At 40.9% G+C, this 18,486-nt stretch overlaps 1 protein-coding gene across 9 annotated transcripts; it reads left to right on the top strand.

Moving 5' to 3' along the window:
- Positions 1-447: 447 nt before the first annotated feature.
- LOC101173792 (AP2-associated protein kinase 1) lies at positions 448-18,150 on the top strand. Of its 9 annotated transcripts, none has more exons than XM_020706048.2 (20): positions 448-1,392; positions 3,595-3,713; positions 4,000-4,108; positions 4,583-4,725; positions 4,834-4,955; positions 5,036-5,117; positions 5,217-5,349; positions 5,431-5,534; positions 5,752-5,831; positions 5,913-6,076; positions 6,487-6,665; positions 7,184-7,381; positions 7,670-7,857; positions 8,114-8,304; positions 8,392-8,460; positions 10,344-10,445; positions 11,023-11,187; positions 11,514-11,603; positions 12,110-12,209; positions 16,035-16,144. In XM_020706048.2, the coding sequence occupies exons 1-19, from the start codon at positions 1,230-1,232 to the stop codon at positions 12,202-12,204; spliced, it is 2,496 nt and encodes an 831-aa protein (XP_020561707.1). In that variant the 5' UTR covers positions 448-1,229; the 3' UTR covers positions 12,205-12,209; positions 16,035-16,144. The 9 variants fall into 9 exon arrangements, with proteins under 9 accessions (XP_020561707.1, XP_011477643.1, XP_023814329.1 ...); XM_023958561.1 differs by lacking the exon at positions 12,110-12,209 and having other exon boundaries at positions 451-610; positions 1,203-1,392; positions 16,035-18,150; XM_011479341.3 differs by lacking the exon at positions 16,035-16,144 and having other exon boundaries at positions 12,110-15,107.
- Positions 18,151-18,486: the final 336 nt, after the last annotated feature.

Raw genomic sequence — 18,486 nt, 5'->3', positions numbered from 1 at the left:
AATTTTTAGTTTTTTTGTTATTTTTTTGTAATAGACAAAGCATATCTCGATCAAAACAAAAATGACCCAAAATATTCAGTTTGAACCAAATCATGGGGAAAGAGGGCCCTGAAACAATCCAGTACATAGCTGCAGGGTTTAAGATGCTGGAATAATGTACGAGAACATGTGCGGAGAATATGGACTGGAAACCCTAAAAAAAAGAGTCTAAATAACAATCAGTTGCTTGTTGCTGATTCTCTACTGACATCTAGCTGCTGCTGCCACAAAAAGGAGCACGTTCCTCCCACATAAAGCTTGTGAGTTTCTTCAGGGCTGACAGAAAAGGAGTTGAAGGTGGCAGCAAATAGTAAGAGCCATCCAATACTGCATTATTTTTTTTTTTACAACACTTTATTTTTTTAAGTGGACAACATGTATTTTTTCACATTTGGATCCACAGAAAATCCAGTACCCACAAGGTGTCTCCTAGATGTGAGACAGCACCACCAATTCCAGGAAAAGTGAAGGGATCTGGGCGGGCTACCGGAAGTTACTTCTGATTTGACCAATCACGTGATCAGAAGTCCAGCATGACGAGAGACCCGAACACAAGAGCTGGAACGAAGGGGTTTGGACTCTTCTCACTAGCCTCTCCTCTGTAGCTAGCCCCGACTGTCATTAAATTAAGCGAAAGTTGACCGGGCATTTTTTTACAGCTTCTTTTTCAATTTTAGTAAGCGAAGAATGATTATTTTGATAAAGAGCCAAATGAATTTATGAACACTTTAACTTAAGTGGAGATGTGTGACTACCTACAGTGGAGACAGAGGACCTCCCTGGTTTGCCAGTCTGGCAACTGACAGCTGTCATATAGGTGTTAGCTTACTAGCTAGGTGAGCTAACAGCTTTGCAGCTTAGCAAACTTTAGTAAGTGTTAGAATCGGTTAGATAAATTAAAACGACATTTTTATCTTTATTTGATTCCGCATTTTTTTCCTAGATCATGTCAGATGAGTGTTGGCAACCAGTATTTCTAATATTTTAAGGTAACGCTATTTTGGCTAGCATTGTTAGGCTAGCTCGTTGTTTTCATTGAGTGAGGTGAAGCTCTCCTGGAGCTCGTGCAAATGTATTTGGGGGATTAGGAGTTCACTGCTGCTATCTTTAGGTGTTTGTTTGTTTTTTCCTACTCAAAAAAAAAAAAAAAAACTGCAAACTAGGCTGTACTCTGGATACAATCTGCGGAAATGAAAAAATTTTTTGATTCTCGTCGGGAGCTTGCGAGTTCCGGGCCTGGTTCGGGAGCCGGTGGTGGAAGCGCTTGTTGTTCCGGCGGCGGCGGCAGCTTCATAGGAAGAATGTTCAGCATTGGACGATACCAAGTAACAGTGGAGGAAATAATCGCCGAAGGTGAACTTTAACATTTGTCACTCCATTATTGCTCTACTACAATAATAATTAAAAAAACAAGTTTCACACGCTTGTAACTGACATTATTTTCATGGCTTAACCCCATTCTTTTGTTCACACTTTGCAAGCCAAGTAACATTATTCTTTGCGACATGTTTTTTGTTTTTAGATTACGGCACCTTGTTGCCGCAAAAGGTTTTATTTGTCTCCCAACCTCATTCGATGCTAATGTTTTTTTCATATTATTCTTTCTCTGTTATGAGTTAAATATCAGAACAAGGCGAGGTTTTACATCGATTAAAACCTGTTGGACAAACTTCCAAACAGCATTTAGTGATTATTACAAAGACTTCACCCGAGGGCTGGGAGGAGGGACGCGCTGTGTGTGAATTCATTTTCCACTGTACTGTGGGAGACAGAAGCCATGATGATTCATGCCTTCCTGTGTTTGCAGAAGGAGTGTTCGATGTTTCAAATGCTGATCAAAGACAATTTAATGAAAGGACATAAGAAATTACTTTTTGGTTTTACAGACACTCACATTTATGTATAGGAAAAGTTAAATACACAATGTTAATCACACATTTTATCAGGACCTAGATCTTGTTTTTATAGTCCAGGTTATTAAATTAAAATAAAAGATGGACTGAAACTATATTCGTTCCAAACTCGATCCAAAAACTGTTGTAGTCTGAGAAATGTCAGACTTTTCTCATGTTCATTTCTCTTTTCAATGAGTATTGCTAGCCTCTACAACTTAGAGGGTTGGTTACTGAATAATAAATGAAAGGCTGACTTATTTATCAGTGCTGTCCCATAGACCGCCTTTGTCTGTTTGGCCACATTTTAGGTTCAGTGGCTCACTCCAATACTCAACAGGTAAATATTTTGAGATGAATTCCATTTGCATGACATTCCACCTTTTCCCGCCTGATGGCGATTCAAATCTAGTGCCTTTGCCAGGGTTTAAAAGTATATATTGCAAGTACACTGACAATAGTAGTCAATATTTATTTTTTTATTGTTCAAGATTCAGGGACACACTTTTTCTTTATTGTTAGTAGAATGTTTGTATGTACCAAAATAGTAACTGAGCCATTTGTGGGCATTAAATATTTGAAATAAAAGAAAATGTAATTTTCTTGAGGTTTTGAGGACATACAAGTAGTTGTATTCTAAAGCAAGGTTTTGGGCTGTAAACGTAAACTTTAGATACACATAACACTGTAGCTCTGAAATAAAATGCAAAGAACTCTAAAGACTGACATTTCTGCTTTCACTTTACCCTTCAACGTGATACTTAAAGTAATTTTCTGTTTGCATATACACTTCATCTAAAACAGTTTGATTCTTACAGTAATTAACGTGAGAAGGCAGTGGCTATTTGTAGATGTCTAAAAGGGGACTAAGATTGTAGACCTTTGCTAACTGTTGCTTAAGAAGGCTGCTAATCCTAATTTCTCACATGCATCTCAGATTAGACTCCACCAGACAGCAGTGGCTCAGGTGTCTCCACTCCAATGGTCTACACAACTTTGGATTGACACACACTGTCAATTCTTCAAATACTTTCATCTCAATTTTAAATATCAAATCTGATATTTAATTGCATAATCATTTTCGTGCATGGAAATAAATAGACATTTGAATTACATTTAAAAAGAAATGTAGTGATCTATAGTAATTCACTTGAATTTACATGGGACAAAATGTTAAGAACGCCCAAGAAAACTCTAAAATGTAAAGAGTTTGATTTAATCAAGAAGGGATGGAAGTGTCTTTGGCTCAGTGATGCCAGCTGAATGAGTCGGTGTGCTGTGTGGCCTTAACTCAAGCTGTTAGGAGAAAAACAGAGCATGATAGCAGCAGTTAAAACCCTCTTCCAGTGCCCACAGTGAAAGCTGCAGTAAGCTGTGGAAAGTTTATTATTTTATCTGCAAGGTGGTGATGAGAAAAACTGTCACTGAAGTCTACAGTTGACTGCTGGAACTGTTTTGCATAATACTGTGGATTCAGAGTCTGTGTTAAACCAAATGGTTATGCTAAAGTTGCTGGTAGCTTTGTTTATTATGTGCTGTCATACCTTTTGAGTGTTTGTGTGTTTCAGGAAACAAAAAATCCATTTCTTAATTGGTTCAGTTATTTTCCCAGCTTCTAACTTTCAACACTAAGATCCTTTTTCATGCTTCCTGTTTTTTGCAGGCGGTTTTGCCATAGTGTTTCTGGTGCGAACCCATCAGGGTCATCGCTGTGCACTAAAAAGAATGTATGTAAACAATGAGCATGACCTGCAGATCTGCAAACTAGAGATACAGATTATGGTGAGTAGGAACTCATAACTGCAGATTGCAGAACACTCTTGTGAAAACGTGATCTCTTGTGTTTGTGCAGTGTCTAGAATTCATGGGTTGATAAATTTGCAGTAAAGTTTTTGTCAATTAATCCAAATTCAAAGGATCATTTTTTAGAAAACAGAAGTTTAGAAAATGGAAGCATTATTTTGAAAATAAAATGTTTATGAATACTTTTAAAGTTTTTATGTCTGAACATGTCATTCAAAAATACTAAAAGACTAACATTGGCCCGGTTTGCTTTTATTTCTTACAGAGAGACCTAGTGGGCAACAAAAACATAGTTGGTTTTCTGGACTCCAGCATAACTGCAGTGGGATCTGGTGATGTGTGGGAAGTCCTAATCTTAATGGACTTCTGTCGAGGTAAACCTGTCCAGCCCCACCCCCCAAGCCCCAGGGCCTTCCCTTTGGATTCAAAGCTCCATTACCATTGCCCTCGGCTGCTCACATTCTACTCTGCTCAAAGGGGCTCATTCATCTGACAGCAGTCATGGTCAATGGATCTACAGATTCATTCTATACGTAACTAGAACTGTGAAGTTCTTTTGAGCCTATAATCCAGCGAGAGGATCTGCGGAACAGGAGCAAAAAAGTGTAGTTCTGAGACATTACCAGTGATGTTTTTTAAGTACAATACTCATACTAATATTAGTTTGAATCCTAACTATCTCAAAGATATATTTCAATTTTAACAAAGTTGCACAACCTCAAATTTTAGATCATATTTGATTCTCTTAAACAAAAAGAAGTGAGGAGCCTGAGGAATCACTTGTGAAAGATTTGGGTCTTTATTGTCTTTTAGCTTATCTTTTTCTTTGAACTTATTGTTTGGTGTAGGTGGACAGGTGGTAAACCTCATGAACCAGCGGTTACAGACGGGCTTTAGTGAAGCTGAGGTGCTGCAGATCTTTTGTGACACGTGTGAGGCAGTGGCTCGTCTCCATCACTGCAAAACTCCCATCATTCATCGAGATCTCAAGGTAAGCTGCTTTCTTTTATTTTGTTATTTCTGTGTTACTCACTACATATGAATTCATTGATTCATAAAAGATGATGTGACGAGGGACGAACTACTTCTGTTTGTTTAGGTTGAAAACATCCTCCTCCATGACAGAGGCCACTACGTTCTCTGTGACTTCGGAAGTGCCACCAACCGCTTTCAGAATCCACAGGAAGAAGGGGTGGCAGCTGTGGAGGAGGAAATCAAAAAGTTTGTCTTTTATCTGCACTAACTGCCTGGTATCCTGTCTGCAAGCATGTGAAAAGTCATGTTTTACCCCTTAACCCCAGGTACACCACTTTGTCATACCGTGCTCCAGAGATGGTCAACCTCTATGGTGGAGAAGCCATAACAACAAAAGCAGATATTTGGGTGAGACTTTGTCGTTAGAAAAATACTAAAGAATTCAAGTAATTCATGGTCACGGGAGCTCAAAACACTAAAAAGATTTTTTTTTTTATGTTGATATAGGCCTTGGGTTGTCTACTCTATAAGCTGTGCTTTTTTACGCTTCCTTTTGGCGAGAGCCAAGTGGCAATTTGTGACGGCAGTTTTACAATCCCGGACAATTCCCGCTACTCCCAGGAGATGCATTGCCTCATCAGTGAGTAACCCAGGGTTCTACATGAAGCCTGAATCTTGAAAATGCTAATATCTACCGAAATTCTATTGAACCATGTTTCAGGATACATGCTGGAACCTCACCCAGATATACGACCAGACATCTACCAAGTGTCTTACTTTGCCTTTAAACTTGCTCGACGAGAGTGTCCAGTTCCAAACCTGCATGTAAGTCAGTCTGGCTGCAGGACAGAATTCCAAAATATTTGCTTAGAAACTGGGTTTTTGGGTTTGAGTTGAAATAAAAGATTTGTGTTTTCTTGCTTTTGGATCATATTGTATATGTTTATATTTAAGTGATAAAGGAATGCACATGTGCATCTCTGTAGTGGTGTAAGAGCACTCTGTGGGGCTGGTTGTCTGAAAAATCTCCTTATTGTTGTAGAATTCTCCCATTCCTGCCAAACTTCCTGAGCCCATCAGAGCCAGTGAGGCAGTGGCCAAAAAGAGTCAGACCAAAGCGAGGTGAGCGACGAGCATCACAGTAGAGGACGACTGTTTTTCACTGGACTTTCCTTGCTACCTGGCTGTTTTATCTTTCAACAGGCTTACAGATCCAGTCCCGACGACCGAGACATCAATTGCCCCCCGACAAAGGCCTAAAGCTGGCCAGGCGCAGCCCCAGCCTATCTCAGGCATTCTTCCCATCCAGCCTGCTCTCACGCCACGCAAGAGGCCCAGTGTGGCTACAGGAACCACTCCAGCAATAGGTATGAGGCACCTTAACTTGATTGGATTTGAACCCCATTGTGGAAAGCTTTTGGGAAATGACAAGCTTTGGCCATTTTGCTTTTCCTGGAAAAAAGGATTGCAATTCAATTGCTGCTAAATTTTAGCTGCTGGATAAACTGACTCCTATTTGACTTTACAAGTCCTCTTCTCTCCAAATAGCAATAGTCCAGTCCTTAATGTTTTTCCAAGTCAACCCTACAAACAGATGAATATCCTCTTTGAAGCCTGTCGATGCTTGTCGCTGAGCTTTGTTCATGACATTCATGACAGCTGTTTGGAACTCGGCAAGCGCGTACACAGAGCTGACATGTATTCTCGATTTTACAGCATTAGGTGCTGGTAATGGAACTGAATGCAGATTCATTTCATGCATTTATTTTCCTTCCAGGTGTCGGTATCGGTGTCCCAGCTGCAGCTCAGGCTATTCAACAAGTTCCAACTGTGCAGACCGCTCCGCAGGCATTGCAGACGGCAAACTTGCAACTGCAAGGGACTCCTCAGCATCAGCAACTATTCATGAAGCAGCAGCAAGCCCCTGCTTTCTTGAGCCCTCAAATCAACCAGCAGGTACCATTCCATCAACAAAAAACATAGAAACAGTGCTGAGTGGAATTAAACAATTAAGATGAAATACTTTGATTCTCTGTTTTCTTTCTAAGACAATTGTTTATTTCTAAATCACCAGTTTGTTTCAGAATTGTTCTAATGGTTTTAGATGGTAAAAAAGCTGCAACCTAAAACCTTCAAAGAGAAATTTCATTTTGATTCGTTTGACCATGGTCTTTATTCTTAATTTTTAATGTTTCCTCATTATAAATAAGGATTTTTAGAGCACCACTTTTTGCTGAACTGAAATCTGCATTTTCTTTTTGTTTTGCCCCCAGTTCATTTCAAATTCAGCCTAGATTGAATACATCAGCATCTTTGTGTTCTGTTTAAATCTTCATTTCCTACAGGAGTATGTTAAAAACCGTTTTCTTTTAGAGCAATATTAACAAGCTATTTGAAACTCTTTAATGTTAAAGGTAGATAAAACTATTGATCTGAGTCATCCTCACTATCGGATGTGTGGTATTCCAATGTAGCATCAACTACAGGACCTCCAGCAACAACAAACACCTCCTCAACCGTCTGCTTTGCCACAGTCCAATGCAAACGCCATTCCTCCAGTTGTCCCCATGCAGCAGCAGCAGCAGCAGCACCTTATAGTTCATGAAAAAGCCGCATCCCATCTCACAGCCATCCCTGAGTCTGCAGTCATAGGTCCTGCAGCAGACCCTGAGGTTGTGGTAACAATATACTACTTCTGCTGTCTGTGGTTCTTTGGGTCGGGGCTGATTGAATCACACTCCATCTTGCTCTGTTTCCATCCTGTTTAGATCTAAGAAATGTTTTTTTTCTGGATTGTCTCTGTTATAACAGCATCTTTTCCTCTTTACATAGATAGTCTACATCTCTGCTTTTTTCATATTTATTGAATGTATTCTATCTGATTTTCTGTGGTGTTTCTTTTTCAGGTCATCAAGTTGTGCTTTCCTATAATCCCGGTCTGTTTTTTTTTTTCTCACCAGGGTTTTTGCCGAGGGATTCACAAAGCTGGTTCCTTGACGCCCCCCTCATCGCCAAAGATCGCCCCTAAGAGCGGCCACAGACGGATCCTAAGCGATGTCACCCACAGTGCAGTATTTGGGGTTCCAGTCAGCAAGTCCACCCAGCTACTTCAAGCAGCCGCAGCTGAGGCCAGCCTAAACAAGTCAAAGTGAGCAGAACAAACTCCTTTTAGTGATCTGGGGAAGAACTGTCCTTTCATGGCACAGAGCGAAGCCAGAAGCTCATTTAAAATTCCAATGAATCGACAGAACGCAGAAGAAAGATAAACAAACCTTTCACCCCATCAGAATCCAGGTCAAACAACTGTTATGTTCAGCCTTTGCACAGATCAGCAGTCCACTATGTACAGACTTTACACCCTCTATCCTGTTGCGCTTTGACCATTGGATGTGTTTGCACTGCAGATCTGCTAGCACCACTCCTTCGGGTTCCCCATGCTCGTCCCAACAGAGCGTCTATCATCCAGGTGGCGTTGATGCCCCATCAGGATTTGCTGCACCCAACACCTCCGGCTGGAACCCATTTGCAGACGACAACTTCTCCAAGCTAACAGCAGAGGAGCTGCTCAACAAAGATTTTGCTAAATTAGCCGAGAGTATGTTGTCTCTCAACATTCGCGAGGGCAACGATGGCAAACTAAGGAAGTCACATAACCGACGCAATGTATTGTTTTTTTGCACAGCTGCCGCAGTGGAGGAGAAAGTTGCGCGTTCCAGTGAAGGTGTTATTCCAGAGCTTAGTGCGTTTCCAGGTAAGACTTGGTTTAGCTTTGCACACTGCTTTGTGTACTCTGTTTCCCAAAAGCCCTTTCCTGTTATCTGTCATGTCTCAGCCTCCATGTGGTGTTTGCATTCTACAAGATACCACGTTATGAGCTATTTTTTTTTATATCTGGAAATTTCTAACCACTTTCATGCACTCTGTAGTGTTTTAATTCTCAGTAGTTGGAGATTTTAAATTAGCATAAACTTAATTATTCTCAGGTTTAGAAATATTTAGTGTGAAACATCCAGATGTTGTGTTATTTTTCTTTGTAATGGATTCACTGTGAATCTATACACACGTGTGTCCTGTTGACATAACAGACGGCTTCACAACAGCGTCTTGTAGGCATCCAAGAATAGACACTTTAGCTACAGCTAGATGTCATCTTACTTGCAGATTTGTACTGTTGCTGTTGCCTGGTAACGGGAAGGACAAGCTTTGGTTTGTTAATTGGATTGCTTTGCTGCCAGAGGAACATAAAGTGCCAATAATAACAAGAAAGAATTAGGTACAATATCTTGTTAAAATAAAGACATATTCTTATTACATTCTCTTTAAGATCAATCATTAGCCTTTAAGCTATTTTTTCTACCTCAAAAGGAATATGAGATGGTGAGTTTATTATGTGGGAAAATCCTTAAGAGTTCTACTCATTTAGGTTAGATGTGCACAAGCAGCCACTGGCTTGTTTTTTTTTTTTTGCCTAAACGTCCCTGGTCTACATGAAAGATGCCTATTAGCATAAAATAAACTTTAGTGTTTATTACATTCGGATGGCTGGAACGTTTGAAATTGATGAGGAATATTAGCTCAAGCTTTTCCAATCTTTTGATCAGTTCTGGCCTTTTTCCTGTAGAAAAGGGAGCAAACGGTCACTTCTGCTGTGCCATTTGCTGATCCGACACATTCTTTTAAGACCTTCCCCAAACACCACTTTAACCGTTTTCTTGTAAGTACAAGCATCCGTCAGGAGTTAGGTGTTCTGTGCATGGAGTTTAACGTACACACTAAATTTACATAAGCCCAAACATTTTAACAGGTTTTTAAGTGAGGATTTTGGCGAAGTTTGAAGAGGATTTTTGTGCCACGGCTCTACTTTGATTCTAAACAGTCAACACTTAGTAAACACAGTAGAGGTGATAGTAAAAGCAGCTGGCACTGCTCTGTACAGACAGCACCTGTGTTTGCCCCTGTGTTGTGTGGACAACTGCATGTCGAGTGACGGCGCTGAATGGATGAAGCTTGAGCTGCTCTGGTGGACAGACTGTGTACTGACACTAAGCAACTTTTTCTGCCACGTGTTTCATTAAAAATGCTTTATCTCTGCAAACACACACACACACACACACACACACACACACACACAGCTATCTGTTGACTGAGGCCTGTATGGGCTGATAGTCTGACATGGCGGATCCAATCGTTTCAGCTCAACACCTTGTTTATGCTTCTGATCCTGACCTTATTGTAAATGGTGTGTAAACACTGATAATACTGTAATGTTGGAACAGAAATATTAAGGCTGATGGAACTCCTCTGTGTATTCTTAGGATGTACTGCAGCTACAAAAGTAAAACTCTTTAGTCACGTCTTCACACTTCTCTTTACTCCTCTGCTTATGTTCATGCCCAGTTTTACCATCCGATTGTTCCTGCTTTGGCTTTGCTGCTGGATTTCTTTTCAAGTTTGTTGGTTTTTTGCTTTTTTTTGATCATCCCAAACTTGTGCTGCATTTTTCCATTTTCTTGATCTTATTTCTATTTGTTTGGTTACAAAAGGGAGGGGAATGTTGTGGGGAAAGAGCAAAGACTTGTCAAAAGTCAAGGTTTGGTGTAAATTATTAACAGTGACTTTTCTCTTGACACTCAGTAAAGACAGAGGTGTGCGTGGATTCACTGATTCCTGGTTTGAATGCTCTCCCGGCCCAGACACACTCAGGCCAACCAGAGCTCATTTGTCCCAGCATGGCAGGTCAGCATCCACAACAGCAGAGCATGAAACCTGAAAGAGCCACTCTGATGAAAATAGGGTTTTTAACATGTTTTCTGATGATGGAGGGCATAAATTGAGAAAATTAAGCTCAAAATTGCATTTCTGACAAGTCATTATTCAAATCATTGTGAATAAGGCACAGATGAATAAATGCCGTTTTGAAAAAGAATTGATTTGTGACAGAAAAATACGCTGGGCGGGTCACAAACTCTGAGCTCAGTTGCCCACAACTGAGAGACGCATTTCTGATGAATTACATCCCAGAAAACAACACAGATCTTGTTTTAAATTTAGCCTAAAAACAGCATAATCATAATTAAAAAATAAAATAAATCAAAAGATGATCAGAGTGGGACTTTAAAATTCTAGGGTGCAGTGACACACGCTGGATCCCCAGATTCCCTGTTGATTGAACATTTTTCCAATCCTGCAAAATGATCTTCAGTAGTTGTTTGCACAGATGAAACTTGCAGGTTTTGCTAACTCTTGTGCTTTTTTCTTCTCTAACACCAACAATCTTGTTGGTCTTCTGCGGCTGTTCTCGGTTCTGTCGCAGACTGTTACTCCAGGGAGGACTCTCTGCTGGGTCACGATCTATTATCTCACACTCCTGTTGGAAGCCCGTCTGTCTCTGCCCTGCTTTCTTCCTCTTCCTACTCCTCTGCTCCTCTCCGCTCTGGGTCTTGTCTGGAGGAGTTGCTTCCTGGCCAGTCTGTTCCTGGTAAGACTCCCTGCTTTTGCAGCCGTGTGTGCTGGGTGTTTTAGCGCCAAAGCATAAATCAAAGCCTAACAGCCTGTTAAAAGCATTCCCTCCTATGTTCTATTGAATTAAACTGTAAAAGGCACCAGACCCCTTGACTCAAAGGCCAAAGTAGCAAACCTTTAAAGCCATGTACCGGTGGTTAAAATGGCTTTTGAAGGTTTGACCGCCTCCCTGGCGATGCCAAATCTGCTTGCATCCTTTTTTCTTTGTTTTGGTCTTTTCTTTGGCTGAGTCAACTTTCTGCTCCTTCCATCATTACTTCACCTCCTCTTCCTTCACTGCAGACTCTGCTTTCCTCATGTCGGGTGGGGAGAAGGGCAACGATGACGAGTTTGATCCCATTCCTGTGCTAATCTCCAAAAGCTCAAATCAAGGTAAGGCTAATGGAATTCTGAGACGATGCGCTGAAGCTCAGACATTGAGGCACAAAGATGAATGACTTGGCCTGTAGTTTATTCAGCGAACCTCGTTGCTGTGATTGTTGAGGAGCTTTGATCTTCCAGCTCTCACATTAGTCATCGCTCTCCTTTTGTGTCTGTGGTTAAAATGCCAGTATCTTCCTGTTTCTTGTAGTTCATCCTGAAAGTCTTTTCATGTCAGAATGGGATTCCCTTTCTCTCTTCCTGTAATAATGCAGCTGTTTAACAATGATCCCAGCTCACTCTTTGCTTCTTTCTCTTTCCCCCCCTCATTCACTCATCTTTCTGCTCTGCCTTCACCCCCCATCTCCTCACCATTCCTAATTTTCCATACAATCCCTTTCAAAATGTCTTTTTTTTTAATTATTATAATTTTTTTTTGCTTGTCTTCCATAAACCTCCCTTTGGCTCCTCCATCTCTGTCTCTCCCCGTCTCTGTCTTTCTTTCCGGCACGTTTCAGGTGGTCACTCGCGCAGCAACAATGGCAGTTCAGAATCCAGCCTCCCAAACTTGGCTCGCTCCCTCCTGCTGGTGGATCAGCTCATCGACCTCTAGAGGGGGTGGGAGAGGTCGAAGGGGCAGTGTGCAATCCTAGCAAAAAGATACGCGGGAGGGTGGAGAGATGGAGATGGGCGAGCAGAGGCACTTACTGTAGCACCTTATGAAATGAGAAGATTCTGTGTGAATTGGTTCTGTGGATCTATTCCCTATGCGGGGCCTCTTTCACCTCAACTCCATCTCTGGTTGCCTGATAAGCTGGTTCCATGCATCTCTGCTGGCTTTGTCGACATTTCCATGCTGGTAAAAAAAAAGGGTCTTGCTAACGCCAGAGCATATCGTCTGCTTTCACTTTTTTCATCCTTTCATTAACGCCCCTCATTAGTTGCACGTCCATGGAGACAAATGTCTGCACCATTTGATCACGGCTGCATCACATTTATTTTATGTGCTTGCTCCAGTTGTAAAGCTACAGCGCGCCCTCTCCTATGGCCGAGTGTGTCTGGGGTCTGAATAATAAGAGTTAACACAGTTTCCTGTAAAAGCTCTGAAAGAATTCATAAAAAAGCGAGAGGGGAAAAGGTTAGTTCGGGGCAGCAATGATTTATTTCTCTACCTTCTGTGCTTTACTGTAGAGCAAAGAGAATTCAATTGACTTGTATTGTGTTTAAGGAGGAACTTAATGCTTCAAAGTGGCTGCAAGAAAGAAATGTACTACAAAATAGCCTAAAACAGAACGTTACGGGACAGGAGAGTCGTATTTACCCAAGCTTCTAAACAACATGGAAGCAGGTTAAGCAGTCTTAATGAAGCAAAGAAAATGGTTAAGTAGTGTCAGAAAAGCAGCTTCAGGAACCAGAAAGGCACACAGCACCTACCAAATGTGAAGAGCATTAAAGATGACAAACCAGTTTCTTTATTTGTTGTCCTGTTTTGTCTAGTTTACTTTGTTGTGCAGCCAGTGACTGTATATGAGAACTGGATGGAGGAATGTGACATCACCCGTAGACAATGACTTGTTTCCTGTTCCAACAAACTGAACTCAATTGAGTTCATTTGACTTTTTCCCGGTACGGACGCCGCCATGTTTGAGTCAGATGTTGTTAGTGCGCAATCTGAGTCGAGATCCTGTCTGAGTCACGATTTCTATGGCAACCACCCTTGCAAATCAGGAGTGAGCTTGTTAGAGGCCAGACCCCTGCCACTTGAGAGCAGGCTCTGTAGAATCTGTCAATCAAACATTTTGACAGTTCTATGCAAGACCACATACTTTTATTGAGGGTTGGTCAGTCAATGGATTAGCAATAACATGTTAGAAGAAGGCAGCAGAGCCAGATTGGTTATTCTGATAAATACAGCGACTGAGTGATTGCTGTTTATTTCTCAATAGAAGTCTATTTCGGCTTCGTGGAGCCAGCAGGTACTTCCTATCTGGACTCCTCTTCAATCAGTATATTGATTCCCCTCATTTGTTTTCTTGTATCCGGGTCCAGAGCAAGGACAACACGCCATCTTTCTAGCTTAACAGAGAGAGCTGTGGCTGTTCATGGAAGCATACGGACTCCATGTATTTATTCATCTCTTAAAAGCCTCAGCATTAGTTTTGTAAATATTAGGCGAGGTGCATTGAAACTCTTAAGGCTTTTTACTCTGAAACATTAAAACATTTAACAGTATATTGCATCACACGTCCAGCAATACAGTAAATTTTCAAAAAAAAATACCACTTCAAAGCTCAATGTTGTGTGGTCTGTGTTTTATGAAGAAGCCCTTCTGTGGCTCCTTTTCTAGCTGTCAACCACAGGGAGGAGACGTCTGCATTGAAATGTCTCCCAAATCTGTTTAAGAAAGAAACGAAAAACTGGAGGAACATTGTTTTAATATTTCTTTCAGTGTCCAGATTTTATTGGGCCATTTAGTTTCCTTCTGCTGTCAGGGTCAAGACAATTCTACAGCTTTTTTTAAACTGTGTGCTTGTAAATATCATTCATATTCAGATATACAAATCTGTCTTTTCCATCCTGTTCTTATCAGAATTTTGTTTGTTTTTTGGGGTAAATGTATAAACTAAGAATATTGTTCTCACATGGTTTGAGTCATTTTCACGGTTGATGATAATTCAGAGTGAATGTATGGAGTGTATATGATTATAGAGTATGAACATTTATGAGGCTAAATGGGTTAAAGTTGTATATATTGTATCTAAAACTGTATATCAAGAGTGTCAAATGTCATTCTGCTTATGTTTTTATTTTATTTCCTCTTCCATTCATGTCAATTCTTTTTACCAAGCTGATATGATGAGGGGATTATTATTTTCTATACGTCATTTCTCTGACAGACATAACATGGAGATCATGGCTGCATTAGTTTCCTGAATATCTGCAGTTTTGCTCCTCTCCCTTTGAATGAGACAAAGCAGTTCAGAGGAAATGTTCATGTGCTCACATTACCTACAGCTTGGGTCACTGTGTTATAACCTGGAACGTCAGTTATCAGAGGAAGATGCTGCATGAACTCTTGGGTCTTATAAGCTCCATATCAACTAGTCCTTTTAAAATACGACAAAGCGTCCGCCTCTCTGGAGGATGTACACAAATGCAGCCGGATTAGGCCTGGACTGAGGGTGTTTGCTTCTCTCCGTTCTCCATTAATGATCACTTGAGTCATATGTATGCATCTATGCAAACTTTACAACAGCTCTCTTCTTATCAGACGCCTGGGTTGAGTAGGACACTGGCTTTCACTTGCAGTGCTGGTTGATCTGTCGTTGTTGCAGTAAATGTGTAAATGCTTGAGTTTGGGCAGGAGCTTTATTCTGGTGGGAGTTTCTATTTTTTATGAAGGGGGGGTTCAAAAGGGGGCCGTACTTTAAAGGGACAATAAAGCTAATGAATGTAAATGAAGTGTGTTTGGGCTATATTTTCTGACCGATTCAAATAAAGAAAGGCTTCATGTGGGATTCTTTTTATTCAACTAGAACTCTAGTGTCCAACACCAGTCCTAGAAGAACTTCTACTGTGATTCATCCTTATTGTTTGTACAAAACAATAATCCTTCACTAAAATGTTAAACTAAAACATGCATTTTCTTATTTTTAATGACCTTTTAATAATAAGGCCAGCAAAAAAATGTTTTTTCTTCTCTTTTTTTGGGGCCTGTTTGATGATTCTACTACAAGGAGGCTTCAGTTTGTTGAAGTTAGGTTATTTATTGGCTAGAAAAAGCTGTTTTAAAACCAAGTCAGACACATCTGCAGGGATTTCATGTCTGAGGTTAAATTTATAAGAGAAACGTTCCTGTTTCTAAACAACAAGCCAACATCCTCTGGCTTTTGTAGTCTTGCTCATAAGTTATGGGAAAGTGTTCCACGCTGGGGAAACTTTATGGAACTTTTTCTTTGACTGCAACTAACATTTCGGCAAGAGCTTCCATCTTACCAGCTGCTGTCCACACTGCTGAGGTAAGACGGATCTGTCCCCGTTAACCAGTGCCAGCCCGTCTCTCCCTCACTAACTACCTACCTCCTATTGTGCTGTGAAAAGCTCTTTACCTTGTTTCCACAGACTCAGCCTCCATTCTAACCCAGTTCCAAACTGCTTTTACTAATATTGCTTTTATTGATTTATTTTTTGCTTGAGTTAAGGACGTAGTCGTGGAAACAAGTGGTTGTAGTGGAGCTGTTAGTCTTGTCTGTCCCGTTCCACTTCTCCAGACTAGTCCTGTCAGTGTTGTAGTCTTCAGCTGGTTCCTCAGTTTGGGGTCATTCTCTAAGGTTTCTGCAGCTTTTATAGAGGATCAGTTGTTGCTGCATAATCTCAGGTGTGGTAGATAAACAGTCTCATATTTTGCATCTGTTTTTTATATTATTTTTTGTCTTTAAATAGATCTGCAAGAGGTGAAGAATGGCTATTGTGTACTTGAAGAGGGACACGAATCTGAAGCCGTTGAAGGAAACTCTCTGTATAATGAAGGCTGTGAGCACTCCAGTGGTGATGATGAAGATGAAGAGGCCCAGAAGGACGAGCTGCAGGAGGAAGAAGAAGCACTTGATATTAATGTGACAGGCCATGACCTTAGCGGCTCGAGGCCATTGCTGATGGACTCAGAAGAAGAGGAGGAGCACGGACCTCCATTAGCGCTCAACTCCTCACTGCACTCCAGTGCCGCTCCGACACAACCCCCCGACTCCCTCCATCAAACTGCGTCCGACACCTTTTCCCCGAATCATTCCACACTAGTGTCTCAGCCAGAAAAAGGGATGGACGTCACGGCGGACGTCTTCTGTAACGCCCCGTTTCGGATTGCACAGCACGATTCAGCTGATGTCTTTGCAAATGCTCCGTTTCCACGCGGCCCCACTGTAGCTCAGCCAGATGACGACGTGTTCTCACAGGCTCCCTTTGGGAAAAAGAAAGATCCAAAGACCGGATATCACCTAGCAGCGGGAGTCCTGGCTGTCCCGCCTGATCAAGGGGTGCTGGGACAAGTTGCCCAACAACCGTTCCGCCCTCAAGCTCTGGCCAAATATTCTCGACACTTCGAAGGACCTCTGCCTGAACCAGCAGCAGCTCAGGGAGCTGGGAGTCTTCAGGCTGGGCCTCTGCAGTCGTGGACTTCAGAGATGAGCTCTGTTGACCCCTTCATCTCTGCGCCCTTTCACCTCAAGGCCCAGCAAGAAAAGCCCTAGTCCCAATCCGATCGAAGCAGCTCCTCTGAACTATGCAAACTGCATTGGACTCACTGCATGCTGTCACCAGTGCTGCTGCTGCTGCTGGACCGTAGGCCTGCATGGATGTCATCCGTACCTGGCTTGAAGTAGATCTAACGGCGTTATTTATCCTTTTTCTGTCATTTTGCTGGTAGACATCAAAGTTAAACTGATGTGATGGACAAGCATTGGATGGTTTTCCTGCCTACCTCAGTTGTGTTTTTTGAAAAAGTCTATACTGTAGATCGGCTGAAGATTAAGCACATTCTTCTCCACACATTTACGTTCCACGTAAACAATCCTCCAGTGGCACCTTATTCCCCTATTGGGATAGTTCTCAGACAAGAGAAAGATCACTCGTTAGTTTTCTTTTTTTAAATCTCATTTTGTCAAACCAAGTAACATTTGTATCCACATCTGAAATCCACAGCTGTGGTCACTTATGACAAACTCTTCAAATGACCATGAAAAATGTCTCTTTCACCTCTCACCATTCAATACCTTTTTTTTCTCCATGTGATGTATGACTTTGTGAACGTGTTTGGCAAAAAAGAAAGATGTTTTGTGTGTTGAAGATTTCCTCTTCTCTGAAGCCTTATATGCATCTTCTGCCACACAAAGTAGCACAAATCATGTATTTTTCCACACTTTCCTTCCTTCAAAACTGCTGTTTACATTATCGCCCTGCATTTACATGCATCACCAAATACTCTGGCTGTCATAAAAGAATAAATATGCATTAATATCTTTGAATTCCAAAATATTTATCAGCTAACACCTAATAATGGTTGACTGACATATCGACAGCGCTTCTGCTCAGCTCTTCTAGTCGGGGATTGTAGCAGTGGAGTTTTGTGAGGTCTTAAATGTTGTCTTGTGATTTTTTTTTTTTTTTGTCCATTCACATCAGGAATTGCTTTGTTGTTTTTTATACTTCGTAAACATTAATCAGTCTCCACTGTGGCACTTTGAAGAACGGAGATCCAGCATCAATCCAAAGGTTCAAATTTTAAATGACATTTTCCTCTTCTGCAATGAAAAACTTTTCATTTTCTTATTTTTTTTTCTTTTTTTTTTTAATGTCTCCTCACCAAACCTAAACACAGGTTGCACATTGACACAAAGAGCAAAGGATCTCTACACATCTTTGAGTGTCAAATGTTGCTGGAATGCTGTGTGGAAATCTTGGCGCTGTGGGACAAGTTAGCACTCAAAACACTTATGCTGCACAGCCTGCCTTTAAAATAATTGTAAGAAAGAAGCAAAAGAAATAAATACATGTAAATAAGGTTTTTTAGAGTTTTTGTCTTTTGTGACCCAATTGCTGTTGTGTCAAATCAGTGTTTAGCTCAAATGTATATTCAAATAAATATACTGTTGCGTTTATTTGAACTGGTAAAATTTCCTGGTCAAATGACAGACAACTTTGAATTATTTGCTGTCTGCAGAGAGAATAAATATAATCTAAATAACATATATATATAGGTTATTTTTAAATAGATAGATAGATAGATAGATAGATAGATAGATAGATAGAGCAGGGCGCATTTTTTTTATCAGTTAATTGGATTTATTCTGGGGCACTGCTTTGTATTTCTGGCAATGCCTTTCGCGAGAGGCCGAAGCAG

This window comes from Oryzias latipes, chromosome 9 (genome assembly GCF_002234675.1).
Source record: "Oryzias latipes chromosome 9, ASM223467v1".
NCBI lineage: Eukaryota > Metazoa > Chordata > Actinopteri > Beloniformes > Adrianichthyidae > Oryzias > Oryzias latipes.
The sequence above is the reverse complement of the archived record's forward strand: the minus strand, read 5'-3'. Positions and strand labels throughout refer to the sequence as shown.

What these genes read in the sequence shown, in the direction of transcription:
- LOC101173792 (XM_023958561.1), top strand. Translation starts at nt 1,230, where the DNA reads ATGAAAAAATTTTTTGATTCTCGTCGGGAGCTTGCGAGTTCCGGGCCT. An exon ending in GTGGAGGAGGAAATCAAAAA is followed by an intron (nt 4,956 to 5,035) that starts GTTTGTCTTTTA and finishes CCTTAACCCCAG; the next exon opens with GTACACCACTTTGTCATACC. An exon ending in AAGAGTCAGACCAAAGCGAG is followed by an intron (nt 5,832 to 5,912) that starts GTGAGCGACGAG and finishes ATCTTTCAACAG; the next exon opens with GCTTACAGATCCAGTCCCGA.